The sequence below is a fragment of the Sitodiplosis mosellana genome, unplaced genomic scaffold (genome assembly GCF_009176505.1).
Source record: "Sitodiplosis mosellana isolate CC-2019 unplaced genomic scaffold, AAFC_SMos_1.0 Smas_scaffold_6117, whole genome shotgun sequence".
NCBI classification, from domain to species: Eukaryota; Metazoa; Arthropoda; class Insecta; order Diptera; family Cecidomyiidae; genus Sitodiplosis; species Sitodiplosis mosellana.
Genome location: NW_022601358.1, coordinates 1 through 19,320, shown reverse-complemented (window position 1 = coordinate 19,320; position 19,320 = coordinate 1). Strand labels below are relative to the sequence as shown.

Genomic DNA, 19,320 nt, shown 5'->3' with positions numbered 1-19,320 from the left:
ACTATGTAATGAACAAAACCAAATTTCTATCAGCCGGCATGCTATGCAGGCAGCAATCCTATATAAATATATTACGTTGGCAGCGGTCTGTATGTGTGAGTCAGAGTGAGTGTGTAACAAACACACTTACAAAATAGCATCTGTGTGAGCCCAATGCAACTGCATTTGAGTAGGCTATGTGTGCGTGCACACAATGCGTTCTCTGAATGAGACGGAAGGTTAAAATTTGAACAAAATGAACATTTTCAATTTCATGCATGTCGAAAAGTGTTCATCATTTTAGCTTTGCATGTCGTTCTCTCTTTCTGTGTTTGTGAAAACAGTGAATTCCTTATTGGTTTGAATTTTTCTGAGCCAAGAAGTGATGAAGACTCATTTAGCTCGACTGAAAAACAATACATTCTACGATTCGTGTCTACAAACAGACTTTTTTTTCTGAAAACTAAACAAAAAAATTGACACGAATCCAATTCAAAATACACATTTACAGAGGCTTGATTTAAAAACGCATGAAATATGTTTTTTTTGCTATAGCGTATTATCGTTTGTGAGTTTATTTTTAGATAAAGAACATACAATTCACTCTCCAGACGCGCGATAAGACAGCCCAAGAGTCATTTTTTCATTATTTTAATCGTACAAATTGAACGTAATGTTCATCAGCAGACTCATTAAATTACAGAGTTTTTCCAAACGAAATCGCCAAATTCTAAAAAAAAAAAACGAAACGATTTCGTCGAATCGAGTGAATATGAAATCACTGAAATGTATTTTGAATGCAACATGTGATAAATGAGAATAGATGAGATTGCTGCGACGAAAGTCACAAAAAATGTCGTTTGGTTCGTTTCATTTATTCCACCAAAAACGAGCTCGTTAGTGTGAGCTGAAAAAAAAATAATACGAATAAAACACAAACACAAGGAAATGAGATAAGTGCGTTTGTTTGTTCGGGTTTCGGATCGTGGTGAAGCGAAAGTAAAATACGAAGATACGAACGCCTATGTTAGAGCCATATTCATATACATATGTTACATTATAGAAACTAACAAATATATCGCGAGTAACAGAAAAAATAGAAAGAACAGAAAAAATAAATCCAGTGCACACATGTGTATGACATGTCTACGCACAGCTTCTCATAAACACACATGAGCAACGCAATTCTATGTGGGATCAAGACCGAATATTGTCAATGTGAGAATGTGTTAGTGATGGGTATTTGTGTTTGTCGTTGAAATGTCGCTAGAGTAGACATAGATTCTCACTTTGACATACAGTATAGAATCGTCTCTTTACCAGTTCGGTGGTTACGCAAGAAATTTTGACTGTGAACAGTTCCATATGGTTGAAAAAAAATTATTTTGTTCGTTTGTTTGGCTCGGAAAAAGTGTTTTTCATTAGAAAATACAATGTTAAAAAAATTCGAATCGAACAACGAACAAAATAATTTTTTTTCAACCATGTGGAACGGTCGACGGCCATGCTATACGTAAGACGTGGCAGATGTGACATATAAGTGGATATATATATGTATATTTTTTTTTTGGTTGTTATATACTGCGTAGTGTAGTTCAAAATTTAAATATATATAAATTACTAATAAAATGACGAAGCATCATAAAGTTTTGTAAAAAAGAGTGAAGTGCACTTTGTTTTTTGGAGCTGGATTATAAATAGGAGTAAGCTCGGCCGTTACTGCGCGTAAGTTTTTTTAAGCCAGAATCATATTTAACTCATTTCAAATCGGCATATTTGCATTGGATGAAAAATCGAAGGCCCGAGAGGCAATGAGTTGATTAGAAAAAAAACCGCTACGACTGACATAGTTAAAGTTTATGTAAACACACAGAAAAATAAATACAGGTTTTTGATTTAAACATTTCTTTGCTTTGAGAGGAGAAAAAAATGTTTGGTTGAGACAACTTAATTTTTGTATGGTTTTCGGAAAAAAAAATCGTTTGAAAATCTATACTTATTTCTCGGTGTGTATCAACTTCTTTTCACTCAAACGCCGATTGAGTAAATCTGCACTCACTGATCAGACGGTATAGCTCACTGCGTTCAAATGTTTCTAAAAAAGCTAAATAAATAGAACAACTTCGAAATTCAAAGTGTGTATGCTTAAACAATCCAATTTTATTGTTTTTTAAATCTCGATAGGAGATTTTTTTTTGGATTTTCACGAGTTTTGTGATCAAAAATGGAGAGTTAACAACAAACCATTTCATTGGGAAAATTCATAGCATTCAAAATAAAAAAATTCTTATCGAGATTTAAATCATTTGGATTTGATCATTTCACGATTCAGATCATTTTTTTCATTCTAAATGTGAAATATTTTCATAATTCCGCCACTATTTTTGCGACGCTTCGTCACCAACAGTTCGTTATAGTGGCCGCGCTCGAAGAGTGTGCAAAGGGAAAATAATACATACATAAGGCGCTCTTATATGAGAACGATCTGTGTGACGAGGTGTCAGATGAGTGTCGTACGTATGTATCATTTCTTCTTTGCACACTCTTCGAGCGCGGCCACTATAACGAACTGTGTGTGTTGAAGCAACGCGCGCATGTAGTAGTGTTGTTTTGCCTTATACTGTATACGCAGAGCGTCAGACCAACCGTTCTTAGTGTCGACGCTTACTATGCTCGAGCGCGAATTTTCTATGGAGTTTGAACCAACAAATTCAATTTTTTTTTCTTCTGTTTCCTCAGTTGTTCAATGATGAGCGATTATGTTAAATATGGCCGATTGTAAGAAATTCGACATCCAATTTCAATCTTCCACAATTGAACCGAAACTTTTTCCTACGTTTATTGAATAAAATCACTACTTATTGCAATTGGCTATAAAATCGTCCATCTACGAATTGAAGCTCTAAACTATGAACTCTGGACAATTTGTTGATAAAAATTCAAGTGATTTTTTCTAAAGCTCTAAAAGACTATCTAAAACAGTCATGGACCATAAAAAACATTTCTGGAGGATAAATTATATGATTGATCAAATAACGAATTTAAATATTTTTCTTTCACACATCGTTGATTGTAATTTAATGCTAGATTTTTTTTTTCAATTTCAAGGAACTCGATAACACAACAGGACGATCGTTTGATATTGACGGCGGTTGATTACTGGGAACAAATTTGAAAAACTCAGGTATTTTTTCGAATATTTTCATTTAAATCTTAATTTAAAAATAAACTTGAAATAATTTCAATATTTTTCTGCTTTTTCAGATGCTGTGATGCAAGAGGTTTTTTTTCCAGATGTCTGAGGTAATTTGGGGAAAGTTTTTGAATAGAACAAAATTTCGTGGAGGCTCGAATTCTGTGGGTGAGATTGAAAATGGTGTATGTTTCAAACGTTTTGTATTGAAATAAGTAGAGTATGTCTCCAAGCGGTGAGCAAATCTTGAAATAATTGATTCATTTCAACAAATAAACGATAACTCTCCTCTGTAAAGTTGCACAGTTTGATAAGACCAACAAATTTTGCGAAGATACCCATTTAGTATTTTTTGTCATTAAAGTAAAAAATTACCAAAAGCCACGAGTGGAACATACTCTACTTTATTGAAATATAAGTTGTCATAAAAAAACATATACTACTCTCAATCTCACTCATAGAATTGCTAATAACCAATGATTAGTGCATTTAAATAGTCATGAACTGGAGTGAATCATCAAGTAATTAATTGAAATTGCCACTTTCGATACGAATTTGAATTGGTTTTAGTTTGATTTCAAACAATATCGAATGCAGTAAATTTGGTATGTAGAAAGTGAATCAATGCACATATAAATGTATATGCTTTTAGAGTCTTAATCGAGAATAGATCCAATACTAAAGACTGCTGTGTGTGTGTGTGTCATTCCTGTGTTCCTCTTCATTCACTTCATGCGTGTGAACTTCTCTTCATTGTGCTTTTTTTGCTGATTTCATTTGCTCGCAAATCACGTTATTTGATTGCTTGTTTCGTCATTTCTGCTGTTTTATGTTTCGCGCATGCCGATTTTGCCTTTGCAACAATTTGCCAAGTCTCTTTGATTTTGCGTTTCTTGTTTTGTTATTGTGACATTATTTCGTGGAATTTTTTCGTTTCATTTGTTCGACCATCGTAATAATCAACTTCAAATTCCACCATCTCGCCTTCAAGGGCGGGTATACGATAACGAATGCCAATGATGAATTCATCTGAAATAAACGTGAAAAATTCGAATATTCGATGTGAGATGTATTGAGAATGCAAAAATGTCGGTCTGGCAAAAAAAAAGAGAAAAAGGATTAGAATTTGGAGAAAATATATACTTATGTTGTCAATTTATAATACAATTCACTTAAAACTTTTTTTTTTACAATACATAACACGGTTGGTATTATATACTCTTGCTCAATTCAAATTGTCTTTTCTCTTGAATCATATTTCAGTAATAAACTAGTAAATGACACATCTTTAACATAAATAATAACGATATCGTTAAAATCGTTTATTTGGTTTAACAACTTAATCAATCATGAATGTGTTTCAATAGGTATACGATTTTTGTCTCAAGATAGCTTAATACCGTATTTAAAGCCGGGTTGTTTAAGTCTTTTAACAATTTTTGTAAGAGATGCGTTTTCACAAAACTTAAAAGTACGTGGTAATAGTCTACTTTTCTTGCCGGTTTTAATTTGTTCTGCTTATACATCATTTTGTTTCGATTTTTTTTTTGAGTTCATCAGTTTTGTTGACATTCGTTATCATAGTCTTCCATCTCTTTTTCAAGGAAATGCAATTTCAGTTGAAAGTAACTAATGAGAGTTCCTCTTGTGCGATTGTTTTGTTCCAATAACATTCACGGTTCGAAATCTACGCACACATCTATTCGATTGCCCGCAGCATCTGATTTGTTCCATCAACAATGGCGCGTAGCTTAAAAAACGTTGGCCGTTGAATAGCACCAACTTCTAAAAATTTTCTAATGTATTCTTGTATCATTTCTTCCTTATGGTCGAACCTTTTTTTTAAATCCTCCCAGGCCGGTTGATAATTTTGTCAGGTTAACTGGTATCCTCGTATGGTGTCTAGTGCTGTACCCTTGAGGTGGCTTTTAAGTTGGTGGAATTTGACAGTGTCGGATAAACTGTCATTTTTGTCAATTAGGTATTCGAAGAAATCTTTGAACGAAGTCCATTCTGTAAGTTCTCCCAATTGAATACGGAAGGCCGATTGTATCGATTTTAAGCTGGACAATATTACCCGTTTTCTTCTTGGGTGCACCAACAATTCCGCTTCCATCATTAAAAGCGGCCGCTCCTTCTTGACCATCTTGATCCAATACTTGATTTTCAAACTTCTGCTCTAGGCTAGATATGGCTGAACTCAAGTCTCTAGCGGTTTTTGCTTGGTTCATCAATCTTTCTAAATCTTTTTTAAAATTTTCAATGTCATTACCTTGCTGATTGCGGTAGCTTTCAGCCTCTTGTTGTTGTCGTGTTGCGGCTTCCCTTCCATCTTCTGCCTTTTTTTGCAGCTGTGGAGCCGCAACAAGACTAGCTGTATTGGAAGTTTTTGGTTGCGCTTGCAATTCTTCCAACTTTTTCCTCAAGTCATCCAACTGGTTCGCCAGTTTTCCCTTCTCTTTTTGTTCTTCGGTATATAGACGGTGATTCTCATCTCTATCCTTTTCTGCTTTCTCCTTTTCACTCTGGTTTTGTTTGATCCATTCAGTTTGTTCTTCTATTGTTAATGTGAGGATTCGATCTTTTAGTTGATCGTCTAGTGAATTGTATAATTTCTCAACTTCTCTTCTGGAGGTTTGCAATGATGAGGCTTGAGCCGTTGATATTTGGGATTTGTCAATTGCATGATATTTTGTTTTTGAGCTTTCAAACAACTTATTGATTGTTGAAATATTAAAAGGAAAATGAAACACAACCGTTTTCTGCTGATACGATTTCAATGCTGCGTCGACGTATTTTTGCACAATGTCCTGGATCAAATTCGCATTCGAAGTGAATTTTATCGTTAGCACTTTTTTTGTTGAATGTTCCACCACATAATAAAATTGTCGACGAGTTATGATTTTTTTCACATAATTTCGCTTTGCTATACACCTCACTTGTGTTTCAATATGATTTTTATATTCGATGTCTGTCATATGAATTGTGTTGGTGGTAATTAAAATATCGCTTACTGGATTCATTTTTCATTTATGCGTCGTTTCATTTTTATTTCACTTTTGCTTTTGTCAGCATTTTCTCATGAGAAATATTCACGCATTCTCGGGTTTGCTAAATCGCCAAGAACCACACGTAAGAATGTGCGCAAAAAACAAGTTTCTCGTTTAAATTCATTATGCGCATTGTATTACGTGTATTTCTGAGTTCGTTTTCCGTTTCTCGGATTTCACTTTGCACCAGCTCTAACAATTCCAATGTCCGTGGCAATGTAAATCTCGGGCGATTCGACATTTTTGCAATAAAAAAAAATATCACTTAGTTTATAGAAATGTAAATTTTTCGTTGAAAGAAAAGTATTCAAATTGTTCGATGATTCAGTTTTTTTATCGAAATTTGCAATTGATTTCTTTTCACAATTCACTTTTTTTCTCAAACTTGTGCATTTGCGTTTGCATTTTGCATATTCCGCAAAATCAAGTCTTCAATTCTTCTTTCTTGTTCTGCACTTCTTACCGCATTTTTCGCTACTCTTTTAAATGCCTAAATCACGATGATAATTATTATTAGAATGATAATCATGTAAAAAATAAGTTCGAGCTCGCGCACGTTTTCATTCATTTGTTTGATAATTCCGTTGTTGATTATATTGCCCTTCATGAGGCCTCTATTGTTCTCTGCCGTCAATGGCGCTTCTTTTGAGCCAAAAAGACCCATTTTAAAATTAAAATTTTCCACTCACTTCTTCAAATTTACAAAAATCACTTTTTTTTCAAGCACAAATTATTTCACTTGTCTCACTCTCACTCTCTTGCCCTCGTGTCGACTCGCCATATTCGGTATCAGGTTACTTACCGGGCGGAGAGTGATATATATTACTGGAATGTAAGAGTGAAAACAAAGTCACGTCTGTATGGTTTGAGGTATTACGCTGGAATGACTTTATTAATTGTTATCATAATTTGCAGTATGCGACAATTGCATTGCGCACACGCGTTGCGCTTACGCCAACGCAATTGAATAAAACCGTGATTTATTTATGTATTTAAACAAATCTGATGGCTTTTTTAATTCATCAATTTGTTTTTGTAAATCTTTTGCTAATTTTAAAGCATTATTTCGAGCTATTATTTCTGCCTCTTACAATTGATTCTTTTCATCTCTTTCCTATTAAGCTTTAGTTTTAGCCTCAGTTTCTTGTTTAATAATTAATCTTTGATCTTCGATGGTGAGCTGACGAATTTTGGCTTCCATTAGGTTTATCAAACTATTGGCCTGGCTGATAATATTGATTTTTTCTGCATTCAGTGCTGTTAATTGATCCTCATCTAATTCTTTTTTCATTAATTCTTTATATCTTGCAGTATACGTTTCTTTTAATTTTTCGATAGATTCTAACTTTGGTTCCAAAACCGACCTTGTTGAAGTTCCAATTACATCATCAGTAAATGTACTGTTGATGTTTTTTATTTGATTGGAAATTTCGGTTAATTCCTGAATGGCTTTCCTAGTTTGTTCAGTTTTAATAGCTTGTTTACCTGCAAGTTCAGCAGCCGCCTCTACTTCTTCTAATTCCTTTATTCTTGCCTTAATGGGTGTTTCGATTTCGGTTTTTAGGTTCACTGCTTCTTCCCTTTTTGTAAGCCATTCTGGGTCGTCAGGAACATCCTCTGGTGGTGTCTTGTCCCAGGCATCGGTTATTGTTTTAGTGATACTTTCCACTTCAGTTATTTTTAACTTTAGATTAAGTAATGAGGCTTCTTTTATATAACTGGGATCGGATATTTCTGCTTTGATGTTTTGCAGTTTGTCAAAATGGGTATTTAATTTCTCCATTTTTGTGACCCCTTTTTCTTTTAAATTTTTATTCTGAGCTGGAATCACTCAGTTCTTCATTACACAACAAGTCAATTGAATCTATACTTTGATTAGTATACACACTGGAACTCACACTTTCATTAGAGTCATCAGAATCACTTAGTTTCTCATCACACCACAAATCAATTATTATTGTATGTTCAAGTCCTTCAAATACCTTGAACTTTATTTTGCACTCCACCTTTTTAATATTCACAAAGTTCAATGACTTCTTTAATTCCTGGGTGGTTTGATTTAAACACCCTATATCGTGGAACTACCGGGTCTATTGGCAAATTGATGTCTGAATCCGAACTAGAATGTTCTGGTGAACTGATCATGACAGGCGAATCTCCCGGTGAATATGGTTCTGAACACATTGACTTTAAATAAGAACGAATTGATTGGTTAGAAGTTGGTGAACGAGGTGATGAGTAATTCGATGAGTAATTTGGAGACGTATACGGCGTATTTAAATTTTTTTCACTTGTTTTTCCTGATGGTGACCAAGGTGGTGAATAGCTAGGAGACGTATACGGTGTATTATTTAACTGTTCTGATCTTCTTATACACTTTTGGGAAGTACTTGGTTGTGAAATGTCTTGTTCTGAAGTACTTGGTAACTTTCACCGAATTCGATTACTTTTTTACCATAATCCGAATTGTCAAACATATCCTTTGTGAATTTTAATAATAGATTCAAATTTTCATTAACTTTTTTTATAGCATCAACATGCCTCTCGAAGTTGAGCGTTGTGTAGGAATCAAGATCCCAGAATTCTCTTGTTAAATTATTAACTTCTTGATTGAGATTTTTTATAGAAATGTTTTTAATACGTTCATTTCTTTTTTCAATTTTTCAATCTTCATTCGCAGATTTTTATTTTCATTGCTAACTTGCGTAATTGTTTCTTTTGCTGAACATAATGAGCACTTATTTTTCTTGCCTCTTTTTGGCTTTAAGGTCTTTTCACTCATATTTTTTCAAGAATGTAATTCAATTGAAAACTAAATTCGAAATTTGCCCTTCGCGCTCAGCAAAGATTGCAACGATTTGAGTTCGAATTTGAAATTCTTCGCGCTCGTGCAATTAACTTTGACTGATTTGAGTTCAGACAAATTCTCGCTCAACTTTGTAAAATTAAAGAATTTTACAAAGCGATAATTTTCTCAATTCAACTTTTTTTCTCACTATCACTAATTCTTATGCACTCATCATGTCCTTCTTCGGGCGCCAATGAATAAAACCGTGAATGTTTTATTTATTCAAACAAACTTTTTATTTATTACAAACTTTTCACAATTTTATTTGCTTTTTATTTAGCACAAAATTTTCACATTGATAAAAAAGAGACCTTGCTCTTGACTTAGTTCGAGTTAAACTGATCAATTTCTGCTCTACTAGATATTACAGCTCAACTGGCTAGTATCTATTTTTACTCTGCTTTTATAATATTTCGTGCATTTGGCTCCATTTCCAGAAATGGTCTCGCTGAGGTGTTTACAGTTTGCATTTATTTTTACATTCCTGATTTACGATAATTGCATTGTTTTTCCCAAAATTGCATTTTCCTTTTATTTGGGTTTGAACCTTGAACGCAATCTGCATATACGTTCTATTTTTGTATAAACTTGGCAGTGACCGTAAACTCCTCCTATTTGGAGACTTATTTATAGAAGGATGCACGAATTTCTAACATGTGTTTTTGAGGCGGGCTTCTTATAACTTGGAAGTATAAACAAAGGCGCTTTATTTAAAGCTCTTTTCCTTTCATTTTCATGTTCTTTGTTTACACTTCTAGCTACATTGTTGCAGTCTCCTAATTTGGAATTGGGTTATTTACTTTAGTTTCAAACCAAATCAGAGGTTGGAATATTGAAAGAATAAACAAAGGCGCATTCTTAATTTCGGCTCTTTGTTTTGCTCTTTCAAACACTATGAACGAGCATTTTTCCATCATCAATTTCTTCAATTAATGGCATATATGTTCCCTGACCATTGTACAATTTGTCTTTATTCCATTCAACAATTCTTGTGTGTGTGTTGAATCAGAACTATCCTTAAATGGATATCTCATGTTCAGGGAATAAGTTCAAGTGCGGTGTGCTAAATTAGATATGTTTGATTAAAAAAATCATATTTCGCCATGCTGCAAACTTTACTATATCTCGTTGAGAAAGAAATAAGCAAATATTTGGTGGTTTTGTATCTAATTTTACTTTGTTGGAATTCCAGCATGACTACAATTATTTTGTTGACTACCGGTTTTGTCTGGCAGACAATGTCTGCAATCCATTTTAGCGACTAAATAACTATTCCGTTTGCGATACATAGTTGTGCGACAAAATCAATTAGCTAGTTGAATTCCTTATTTCAAAAAATTAATCTGGGACGCGGAGCAAGGAAACTGAGCGAAGCGATCTTGCTACACAGATACGAAAAATTTCCAATAGGTGTCTCTTTTTCGGACAATATGACAATCCATCCATATTTTCGGACAACTTCACTCATATTGTCTCATTTTGTGGCCAACTTCATACTAATTTACCTCCAAGTGCCAAATGTACAATAGTATGTATAATGGTAGTAGGGTTGGCCAAAAAATAAGACAATATGAGTGAAGTGGTCCGAAAATATGGATGGATTGATATATTGCCTGAAAATTGGACAAGGGTTATCCAATAGTGCTGTCTGTGTAGTATAGACTAAAGTTGAATAAATATTTAATGTGATTTTTCAATATTTCAGATAAGAGATATATCGAATTGTAAGGAGACAATAGGAGGCCAAACGAATATGGGGTATGCATTTTATGATTTTCCATTCTTCGTTGTTTAAAGATTTAATGAAAACACTTTGAATTTGTTTCCCTTTTTTTAAAACAATTAATAAAATAGAACGTATTAATCCCCCGGCTCACTAGCGTAGGAAAGACATACATCACCATTGTGGCGTTTCTAGCCATTTTGGTCGAATTTTCAAAAGGGAATCGATCAACGAGGTGCAACCATTTCCTAATTCCCTTCATAACTTCCACAAATTTTATCAGTCTTCCTCGAGCTGAAGTTGGTAGTCCGTTTCCTGTTTCCATGGTTGATCCTTTTCTTCGGGAATCGAATACAACACTTTTATGTTTTGTCCAGTCAAATTCTTCTGCTACAAATTTTTCTGCTTCTCATTTAGTCAAGTCCCTTTTCGGGCCCCAATGTTTAAATCAAAATTAAAACGACGAAAGAATTTTTTCTTGAACAAGAATTTCTTTATTTAAAGTGACAGCGATTATCGCTTCCCTTGACAATCAGATGAGAACAACAAGTTTCCACGTATTCTGAATATACCTAAATTGGAATACTCAAATAATTTGACTCAAAAATGAAATACGGTTGGTTTCTCCAAAGGTTAATTTAAAGAATGAATTTAATTTTAAAACGGTTTAGTCAACAAGTTTAAACAATAACTAAAACAATTCTTATTTATAACAATCATATTCACACGAAAATATTGACAAATTGCACATCAAAATATCTAAAAATACAATAAGTAAGTAAGTCTAAGATGTACTTCAATAAACTCACGTTGGCCCGTCTCCGTGACCGTAAATGTATTCGGCGCTGCAAGATACTTTAGTGACTTTCCAATGACTTGACCTTTCAATCGGAACTGAATTGCGTTCATATATATTTGATTCAAGTTGCCTTCGTTATCGAACAATGCTTCTGTTCGTTCGCAGACTATTTCAAACTAAAAAACTCTCCTCTTTGCTTTTTTTTAAACCTTTATTCTGCTTTGCAAAATATGTTCTCCTGCGCGCCCACACCTGGAAGAGGTCTGGTTTGAGTTCAGAGAACAGTTACTGTACCAAAAATACGTTTTCCTGCGCGCCCACACCCAGAAGAGGTGTAGTTTCAGTTCAGAAAACGGCTTTTCAAAAATAAATCACTTCAGCAAATTTATCTCACAGTCGAAGGACCAATGTTTACGAAAGCAAAGAATGAAAAAACTCTTTCTTTTTTCCTTCTCAAAAGACACTTTAATTCCTATTGCTTTCTTGCTGGATTTTTTTTATGCAGAAGAAGGTTAACTGCTTACAATGAATTCCCTCGTACAACACTGACTTAACCTACGAATTGGTCGCGTTTATATACGCTTTCAACCCGGATTTTGGCAAGTGAGCTCATCATTTGATGAACTCACTGCTTTTTCCCTATTTGGACGAGATGAACGCAATGCGAACATCTGTCCATTCAAATTTCCCTTTTTCGGCGGCGGTAAATGAGCTCATCTCGCGATGAGCACATTCACCCCGTATTTGGCGTCCTGATGCACTGCCAAAACACACCACCCGCATATGGAGTGCCAGATGGTCGCAAAAGCAATCGTCTGCCTTTCACGGCACCTTGCTTAAACTAACTTACATTCAATAAGCTTTTGTGGTGATTCTTGGAAGCATAAATGAAGGCGTTATTTGCAGCTTTCATTTGTGCTTCCAACAGCTTCCAAACACTTGACGCACGCTTTGATATAAAGGTCGTTCCGTTGCAAGTATCTGCAGAGCTGGTGCACCTTTTCTTCGTTGCATAAACAGCAAACATAACGGCATTTATTGCTTTTGCGCGGAAGCAATTTAAAGTGTTCCGAGAGAGGCGGGTCCAATTCCAGACACATTTTTTTAGCAACTTGTTTTAGCGGTTCGGCTTTCCGCTTTTTGGCAGCGGGACTTTCCGCGAATTTCTACGGATTGCCCCAAAAAGTTGAAAGTGCGCTTTTCAAACAAATCGCTATCATCTCGATCGTCAAATGCATCAAAAAAGCAAGTTTCGACCAACTTATCAAAACAGGTAGCCAGCTCTTCGCAGAAATTGTCCGAATGTATTTTTTCTTTTTTCTTGTGTTTCGTATTTAGCGCAGTGAGATATGAAATGGACGCGGAAGAAATGATGTGGCAAAGCAGTGTGTTGTAAATCTGAACCACTTGCTCGTCTGTTGTCGATGAATCAAAGGGATTACCCACTCCGCTGGGAAACATTATGTCTGTAACCTTTGCTGCAAGCAGCTCCAAACACGCGATTGTCGTGCAATCGCGAAGCGGACCCATAAATATTCGGCTGTACTTGCGTAGCCCCTCAATTGAACGGAAAAATCCGCCGATGGTTTCGGGCTGCAATTTAGTCGAATACGAGCCCGCTTCGTAAATGAATCGCGCAAAACAAGAGGTTATTCGTTCGATTAAACTTTTGAGTTATCAACAGTTGACGCGAAGTATTATCGCGTATTCCCCTCACCCTTCTTCCGATATTTGTTCAGAATGATACGGAACCTTTCGTTTCTTCGCCTGCATCGAACTTTGCCCGACGGATTTCGAAACGTCTTGGGTGTTGGAATCCATACAAGCAATTTGCTCCCGCGTTAGGAGCTTCACAATCCAGCTCCTGAAAATAAAAATCAAATAAAAAACAAGAATTAGTATCACTTTAATTGAAAAAATTGCAATAACCGCTTTAATTTTAAAAATAGCAGTGTGCTGCACACATGTGTTTGCCCCAACAGACATATTCAAACACTCATGTTTACACAATTGAAACAAAGCAAAACAGGTAAAATAAAATTCACATTACTTACTTTGACCCCTTTGGCCGTCCTCCAAAATGGAGGTATATCGGCTCCTTGGATTCGTTCAAATTGTGAACATCCTGCACCTGGAGGTTCTGGGCAAAGTGTTGTGGGAGAAAAAGGATCTGACAGTTGGATTGAAAGTCACTCTTTTCATTTTCTTAACATTTTTTGCTGAAACCAAGGTAGTACAACCTTTCCCATTCATCATTTTTTCGTATTATCTGCGCTTTATTATTCATTTTTATCTCTCTTTCCGCCAAACATTCGTATTCGGGCAGAAAAGCAAATAAATGCTCCAAAGAATTTAGGTCTAAAGACTTCAATTCGTTTATTTGCAAATTTTTTTCGTACTCAAGGAGTTGAAGCAGAAAACCATTATTCGGCCTTATTTGCCTTCGTTTGCTTAACAGAAATTTAATTGCATTGTGTAATGTGAATTTCTGTTTCAGCAAATATGCCAGGATAATGGTCGATGAACGCGAAATGCCGGCAGCACAAATAATTAAAATTTTGTCACTTTTATTTAACATAAACAGTTCATTTAATGTCTCAAAGTACATATAAATATTTTCACAATAAATATCATGCAAATTGATTGAATAGACATCGGCAGTTTGCAATTGCCCTACTTCAACCTCTTGCGGGGCTAAATTGACTATTTTCTGAAAATGTTTTATGTCAATATTAACTTGCGTCGCCTTATTAAATGCCCACGAGCCCGACGCTAAATAGATATTGTTATAAACTTTAACTATTTTCTCTTTATGCGCTAGCCCGTTATGTTTGAACAAATTCATTGTTTCTTCAAAGCGTTGTTTCATTCCCACCAAACACTCGGAATTATTCATCTTTTTTTATTGATTTTTCAAGTGACGAATTTCTTTTTTTATATTGCCCGGCAGTTGTGTGAACTGGATATTTTTTTCAATGATTTGTTTAATGCAGCTTTGCTGCAATGTTCGTAACTTGCGATTTTCTGTGCTTAATATCTGTTTTACGTATCGAGTTTGACGCCAATCCGAACTCGATAAAAGCAAAACAAAACTCAAGCATTCCAAACAATAGTTTCGCAATTTATTCAGCCCACCATATTCTTCAACAAATGGACATGCATCCGTATGAATCCACTTCCACATTTTTATGTGTTTCATTGAACGAAATTTTATTGCATAATTCGAACATGTGTGCAACGTTGGCAAAGTTACGTTTCTTCAAACAGGTTCACATTCATAGGCCTGCGGTTTTCAACAGGCATCCGTGACAAAGCAGCTGCTTCAAAGTCATTTAAACGCTTGAATACCGGACATGTTTTACAAATACAAATATCCCACTTTGAATCGCATGTCAATTGTTGTTTTTGCCTGTCGTCAGAAACTATGCCATTGTAAACGAATGGTGCACTCTTTACAAGGCCAACTGCAGACACCGGTCCAATTTGCAGTCGATGAACCCCAAATTTGATTTTATATTCTCCTTCGAATGGAAGTTGATTAACAGACAATGCACTGCCACATGTTTTTGACCCATATTTCGCTTGCGTGGACAGGCAATCATTTAATTTGGCGATGAGGATATTGTATTCATAATGTGGAAAATGTAGATGTTTGTAATTAGAAAGGTTGAACACCGTGAGGCAATAACGCCTTCTATCCACTGTTTGAAATTCGCTAATGCGGCACAGGCTTCCACTGAATGCATACTCGAATGTTTGAGCTGGCATGGGCAAATTATACAAGCGATAGCAATAGCACGGTTTCATTTTTTCGAAAATTAACGTGCGTATCGTTCTGCAGCTAAATTGTTACTAAAAATAATTTTTTTTTTTGCTTAAATATATGGGCATACATAAATTTATTCAACTAATTCACTCTCTGCAATCCATGAATTGAACTCGTCTCCGAAACCTAACCATTTCACATACAATTGCCCTTTTCTCTTGCGAATTATCTTCTCAACGAGATATTCGTTCGGATTTCGAACGTGTTGAAGTTCTTCGGCATCGATTTTGCGTAAGTTTTTGCGATTTTTATTTTCTTTAAATAAATTTCAACTAATTTTTATTTATTTTTTCCAAAGCTTCGCCCGATCCGTTTGCCCCGGGTCGTGCGTGCGGGCCGGGCAGGCGCATGTGGAATCGGTTGAAAAAGGGCTGCATTGTGATGTGCCATATGGTCAATGATATTCTCGGCATGCCCGGCGGAGCGTATGCCATTTACGCAATTCACCAACACTTTTTCGCCGAAGAAGAAAAATTCGAAGTTTTTTCGACTCATATAATTGTGCGTCGAGCAAATTGAATATAATGTGAATTGAAATAAAAAATCATTTTATGCAGTTTGCAAATCCGCTCCAATTTGGCTTATTTTTATTAAATGATTCGCATGGAATATAAAAACTGCTTACAACTATTATTCTTGGTTGGCACATTTTTTTTGATTCGACATTTTTTTTTCGGCTTTCACTTAATTGCATTAGACACATCAATCATTAAGTTCTAGTTGTTGTGTTGTACTGCCTTAAATCAGCTCGTGCGAACGGATCCATTACCCCGGCGATGCTGGTGAAAATCTGTTCCCACGTCGTCTGTGAATTGTCTACAGCTGTCCGGTAATTGTATATTCGAGAAGCACGCGTCGCAGTCGGTGAAATTTTCCGCATGAAATCGTCAGCAAGTCGAAAATATTGCCCCTCGGCCGGCTGGTACATGACGAAATCGTATTGACCGCTTCTTGGTTTCCGGGCGAATAGACAGGCTTCGTTGTCATCGTTCGCTGAAACGAAATAAATAAATTAAATCAAATTGCTGCGAAAATAAAATGAAAGAAAAAATATAATTACATATTGGAATGGCCAATGTGTGCTCGTGATGCCGATGAAAAAATGCTCGCATTGCGCGTACTCCAACGCTGAGTGTTGTACTGTACCGGTGAACATCATTATCTGTCGGCATATGGCCTTTTTTTCACCATCAAAATAGTATACATTAACGGCAATGTGGTCATTTCGCCGCATGAATTTTTCAATGTCACGGATTTCAACCGGGAATTGTATGTCGTCAAAATCCAATTCATCTTTCCATTTGGCATAGCTTGCGGCATTGTTAACTTTGTTCCGATTTTTTGCGTACACCTCTTCATGGTGTAGGGCTGATAAAATAGCCCACTTAAAACACTCATTATTCGTATTTTTCAAATTCACAATGGATCGCTTGTCTTTGAGTTGTTTTGGCAACTTTATGTGCCCCGAACCGGCTAATGGCTCGTGTTTGAAAACCTGAACACGCAGCATTTTTATGTCATCAACCGTAAAACCTGATCCTTCGATCAACACATCTTCAACTTTATCAATCAAATATTGGACAATGTCATTTTCATAATGTTCGCGTAAATCACTAGCTATATCGATTTCGCGGTTTTTTGTCGGTAAATACATATCGCGCTTTTCACTCAAAACTTCATTTTGAGCGTTTATTATAAAAGAACGCTCAAAATCAGCGATTAAACAACTCGTCGTTTTCACTAAATTGTGCTCGGCGATAGATTCAGTCACTTTCTCTTTATAAAGTTCGAAGGCCGCAATTAAAAATTCTTTAATCGTTGTGTACCCTTTATTTATCAAATCAAATTCTTGTATGCGACGCCCGAATGCCGATTTATTTTCTTTAAATTCTACGATTAAATGATTCGAATCATTAAATGTTTGAATGAAAAAAAAATGTTGGTGTTGAAGTAATCATGCTCGTTTCCACATCAGTTTGAAATCAGATTCGGCATATTCCCATCCCCGCACGATCATTCGCCCGTTGCTGGTGAATAAAAGTATATTAATTATTGGAATGAAATGGTTGCAAAAAATATTGTATATTTATTAATATACTTTTATTCACCATTTAATCGCTTTCGTATATAACGGCGGCAGCCTTTTTATTTCCACCGCGGGCCACTTTCCGTTTTTGCGATGATGGTGGTAAAACTTCTTCTTCTTCTTCACCACTGCCGTCAACAACGGCCTCATCATCATCGTCGCCGACGTCGTCGTAATCGTCGTCGTCGCAGTCGTCGTCCTCGTCGCAGTCGCCGTCGTCGTCATCATCATCATCTTCGACCTCACCGATGTGGACATGCCATTGTTTATCGAAAGAGGAAGTAGGGGCGGTCTTTGCCAGGTCAATAAAAGATTTGTGAGGGCAAATAATCAATACATGGATGAAAAGTTCGATCCTTCAAAAGAAAAATCATACCTGATGTACTTGGACGGTAAATATTGTTTCATTTACCATTATTTGTTTTATTTTGCATAGACCTAGTTTAAAATGACTGTTTTTTCACCAGTAAATAACCTTTATGGCCATGCCATGTCGAAACGACTGCCAATTGGAGGCTATGAATGGCTTAACGAGAGTGAAATCGAGCGGAAATTCAATACACCCGATGAGCGAAAAAATGCTGCAGCTATCATGGACTTGAATGACGATTCTGAGACCGGGTTCATATTCGAGGTGGATTTACATTATCCGCCCGAAATTCACGATGCGCATAATGATTACCCATTCTGTGCCGAACACGGGAGACTTGATCATATAATGAAAAATGAAAAGCTCTTATTAACATTGAATGATAAGAAAAATTACGTCATTCACCTTTCAATGTTAAAACTGGCGCTGAAACACGGTTTAATTTTGAAGAAGGTTCACAGAATTCTTCAATTTAGGCAAAAAGTTTGGTTAAAGCCCTACATAGATTTGAATACAAAGCACCGTATTCAATCCACAAGTAATTTCGACAAAGACTATTATAAAAAAATGAATAACTGCATATATGGAAAGACACTTGAGAACCTGCGTTTGCGCACGGATATTAGGCTAATTAATAGATGGACTGGGTGGAAAAAAAATGCTAGAGCATTAATCGCCCGACCCAACTTTAAAAAATGCATAATTTTCGATGAAAATTTGGTGTCGATTGAAATGCAGAAAACGCATATCATGATGAATAAACCAATAATTGTAGGAATTTGCGTTCTAAAATTATCTAAAGTAGTAATGTATTCATTTTTTTATGATTATTTAAAAAAGAAGTACGGTGAAAATGTTGCATTGGTCTACACTGGACTGCTGTTCTGGTAGTATGGTGAGCCGACCTGACGCTTTCATTCACAGGCCAATGCATTGAACTTCTGAATGGGCTAATTTCCAACAGCTAATTTCGCAAAGCCGTGATACGGCTTGCCGGCTTTCGAATCACTTAACTTTTTTAACACATTCATTTAACACTTTGCGAACGAACTTCTTACCTCAATAAATTGAAGGCAAATGACAATTTTGAATATTCGTTTATAACTTTTTCGAGTATATCGCACCATTTGTTCGACCCATGCAAACTGAAATGCATGTACAATTTACGTTTAATTGTACGAATTGCACGTTCAGAACTATATGAGGCATATGCTAAAATTCAATCAGTTTATTATAATGGAGTGGAAAATACAAATATGTTCGCCAATGATTATAAACAGTTTCAATCCGACGTGTTGTTTGCTTTTGACACATCGCGGTCGGACGAAGCATTCGTGAATGGTGCTGTTGACATTAGGTTGGAAATTAATGCAACTAAAAATTTCCCTGGGAAACAAACCTGTTTCTGGCAACAAAATCTGTTGAAAAAAAATACGTGCATTTGCT

General features: G+C 35.7%; 1 protein-coding gene across 9 annotated transcripts; it reads left to right on the top strand.

The window, feature by feature from the left end:
- The first annotated feature begins 271 nt into the window (after positions 1–271).
- Positions 272–19,291, top strand: LOC129573833 (uncharacterized). Of its 9 annotated transcripts, none has more exons than XM_055454947.1 (7): positions 1,279–1,704; positions 3,088–3,163; positions 3,244–3,282; positions 10,776–10,828; positions 10,925–15,649; positions 15,717–17,896; positions 17,972–19,291. In XM_055454947.1, the coding sequence occupies exons 6-7, from the start codon at positions 17,761–17,763 to the stop codon at positions 18,763–18,765; spliced, it is 930 nt and encodes a 309-aa protein (XP_055310922.1). In that variant the 5' UTR covers positions 1,279–1,704; positions 3,088–3,163; positions 3,244–3,282; positions 10,776–10,828; positions 10,925–15,649; positions 15,717–17,760; the 3' UTR covers positions 18,766–19,291. The 9 variants fall into 9 exon arrangements, with proteins under 9 accessions (XP_055310919.1, XP_055310918.1, XP_055310922.1 ...); XM_055454950.1 differs by adding an exon at positions 3,657–3,777 and having other exon boundaries at positions 1,293–1,704; positions 10,925–17,896; XM_055454944.1 differs by having other exon boundaries at positions 272–1,704; positions 10,776–15,649.
- Positions 19,292–19,320: the final 29 nt, after the last annotated feature.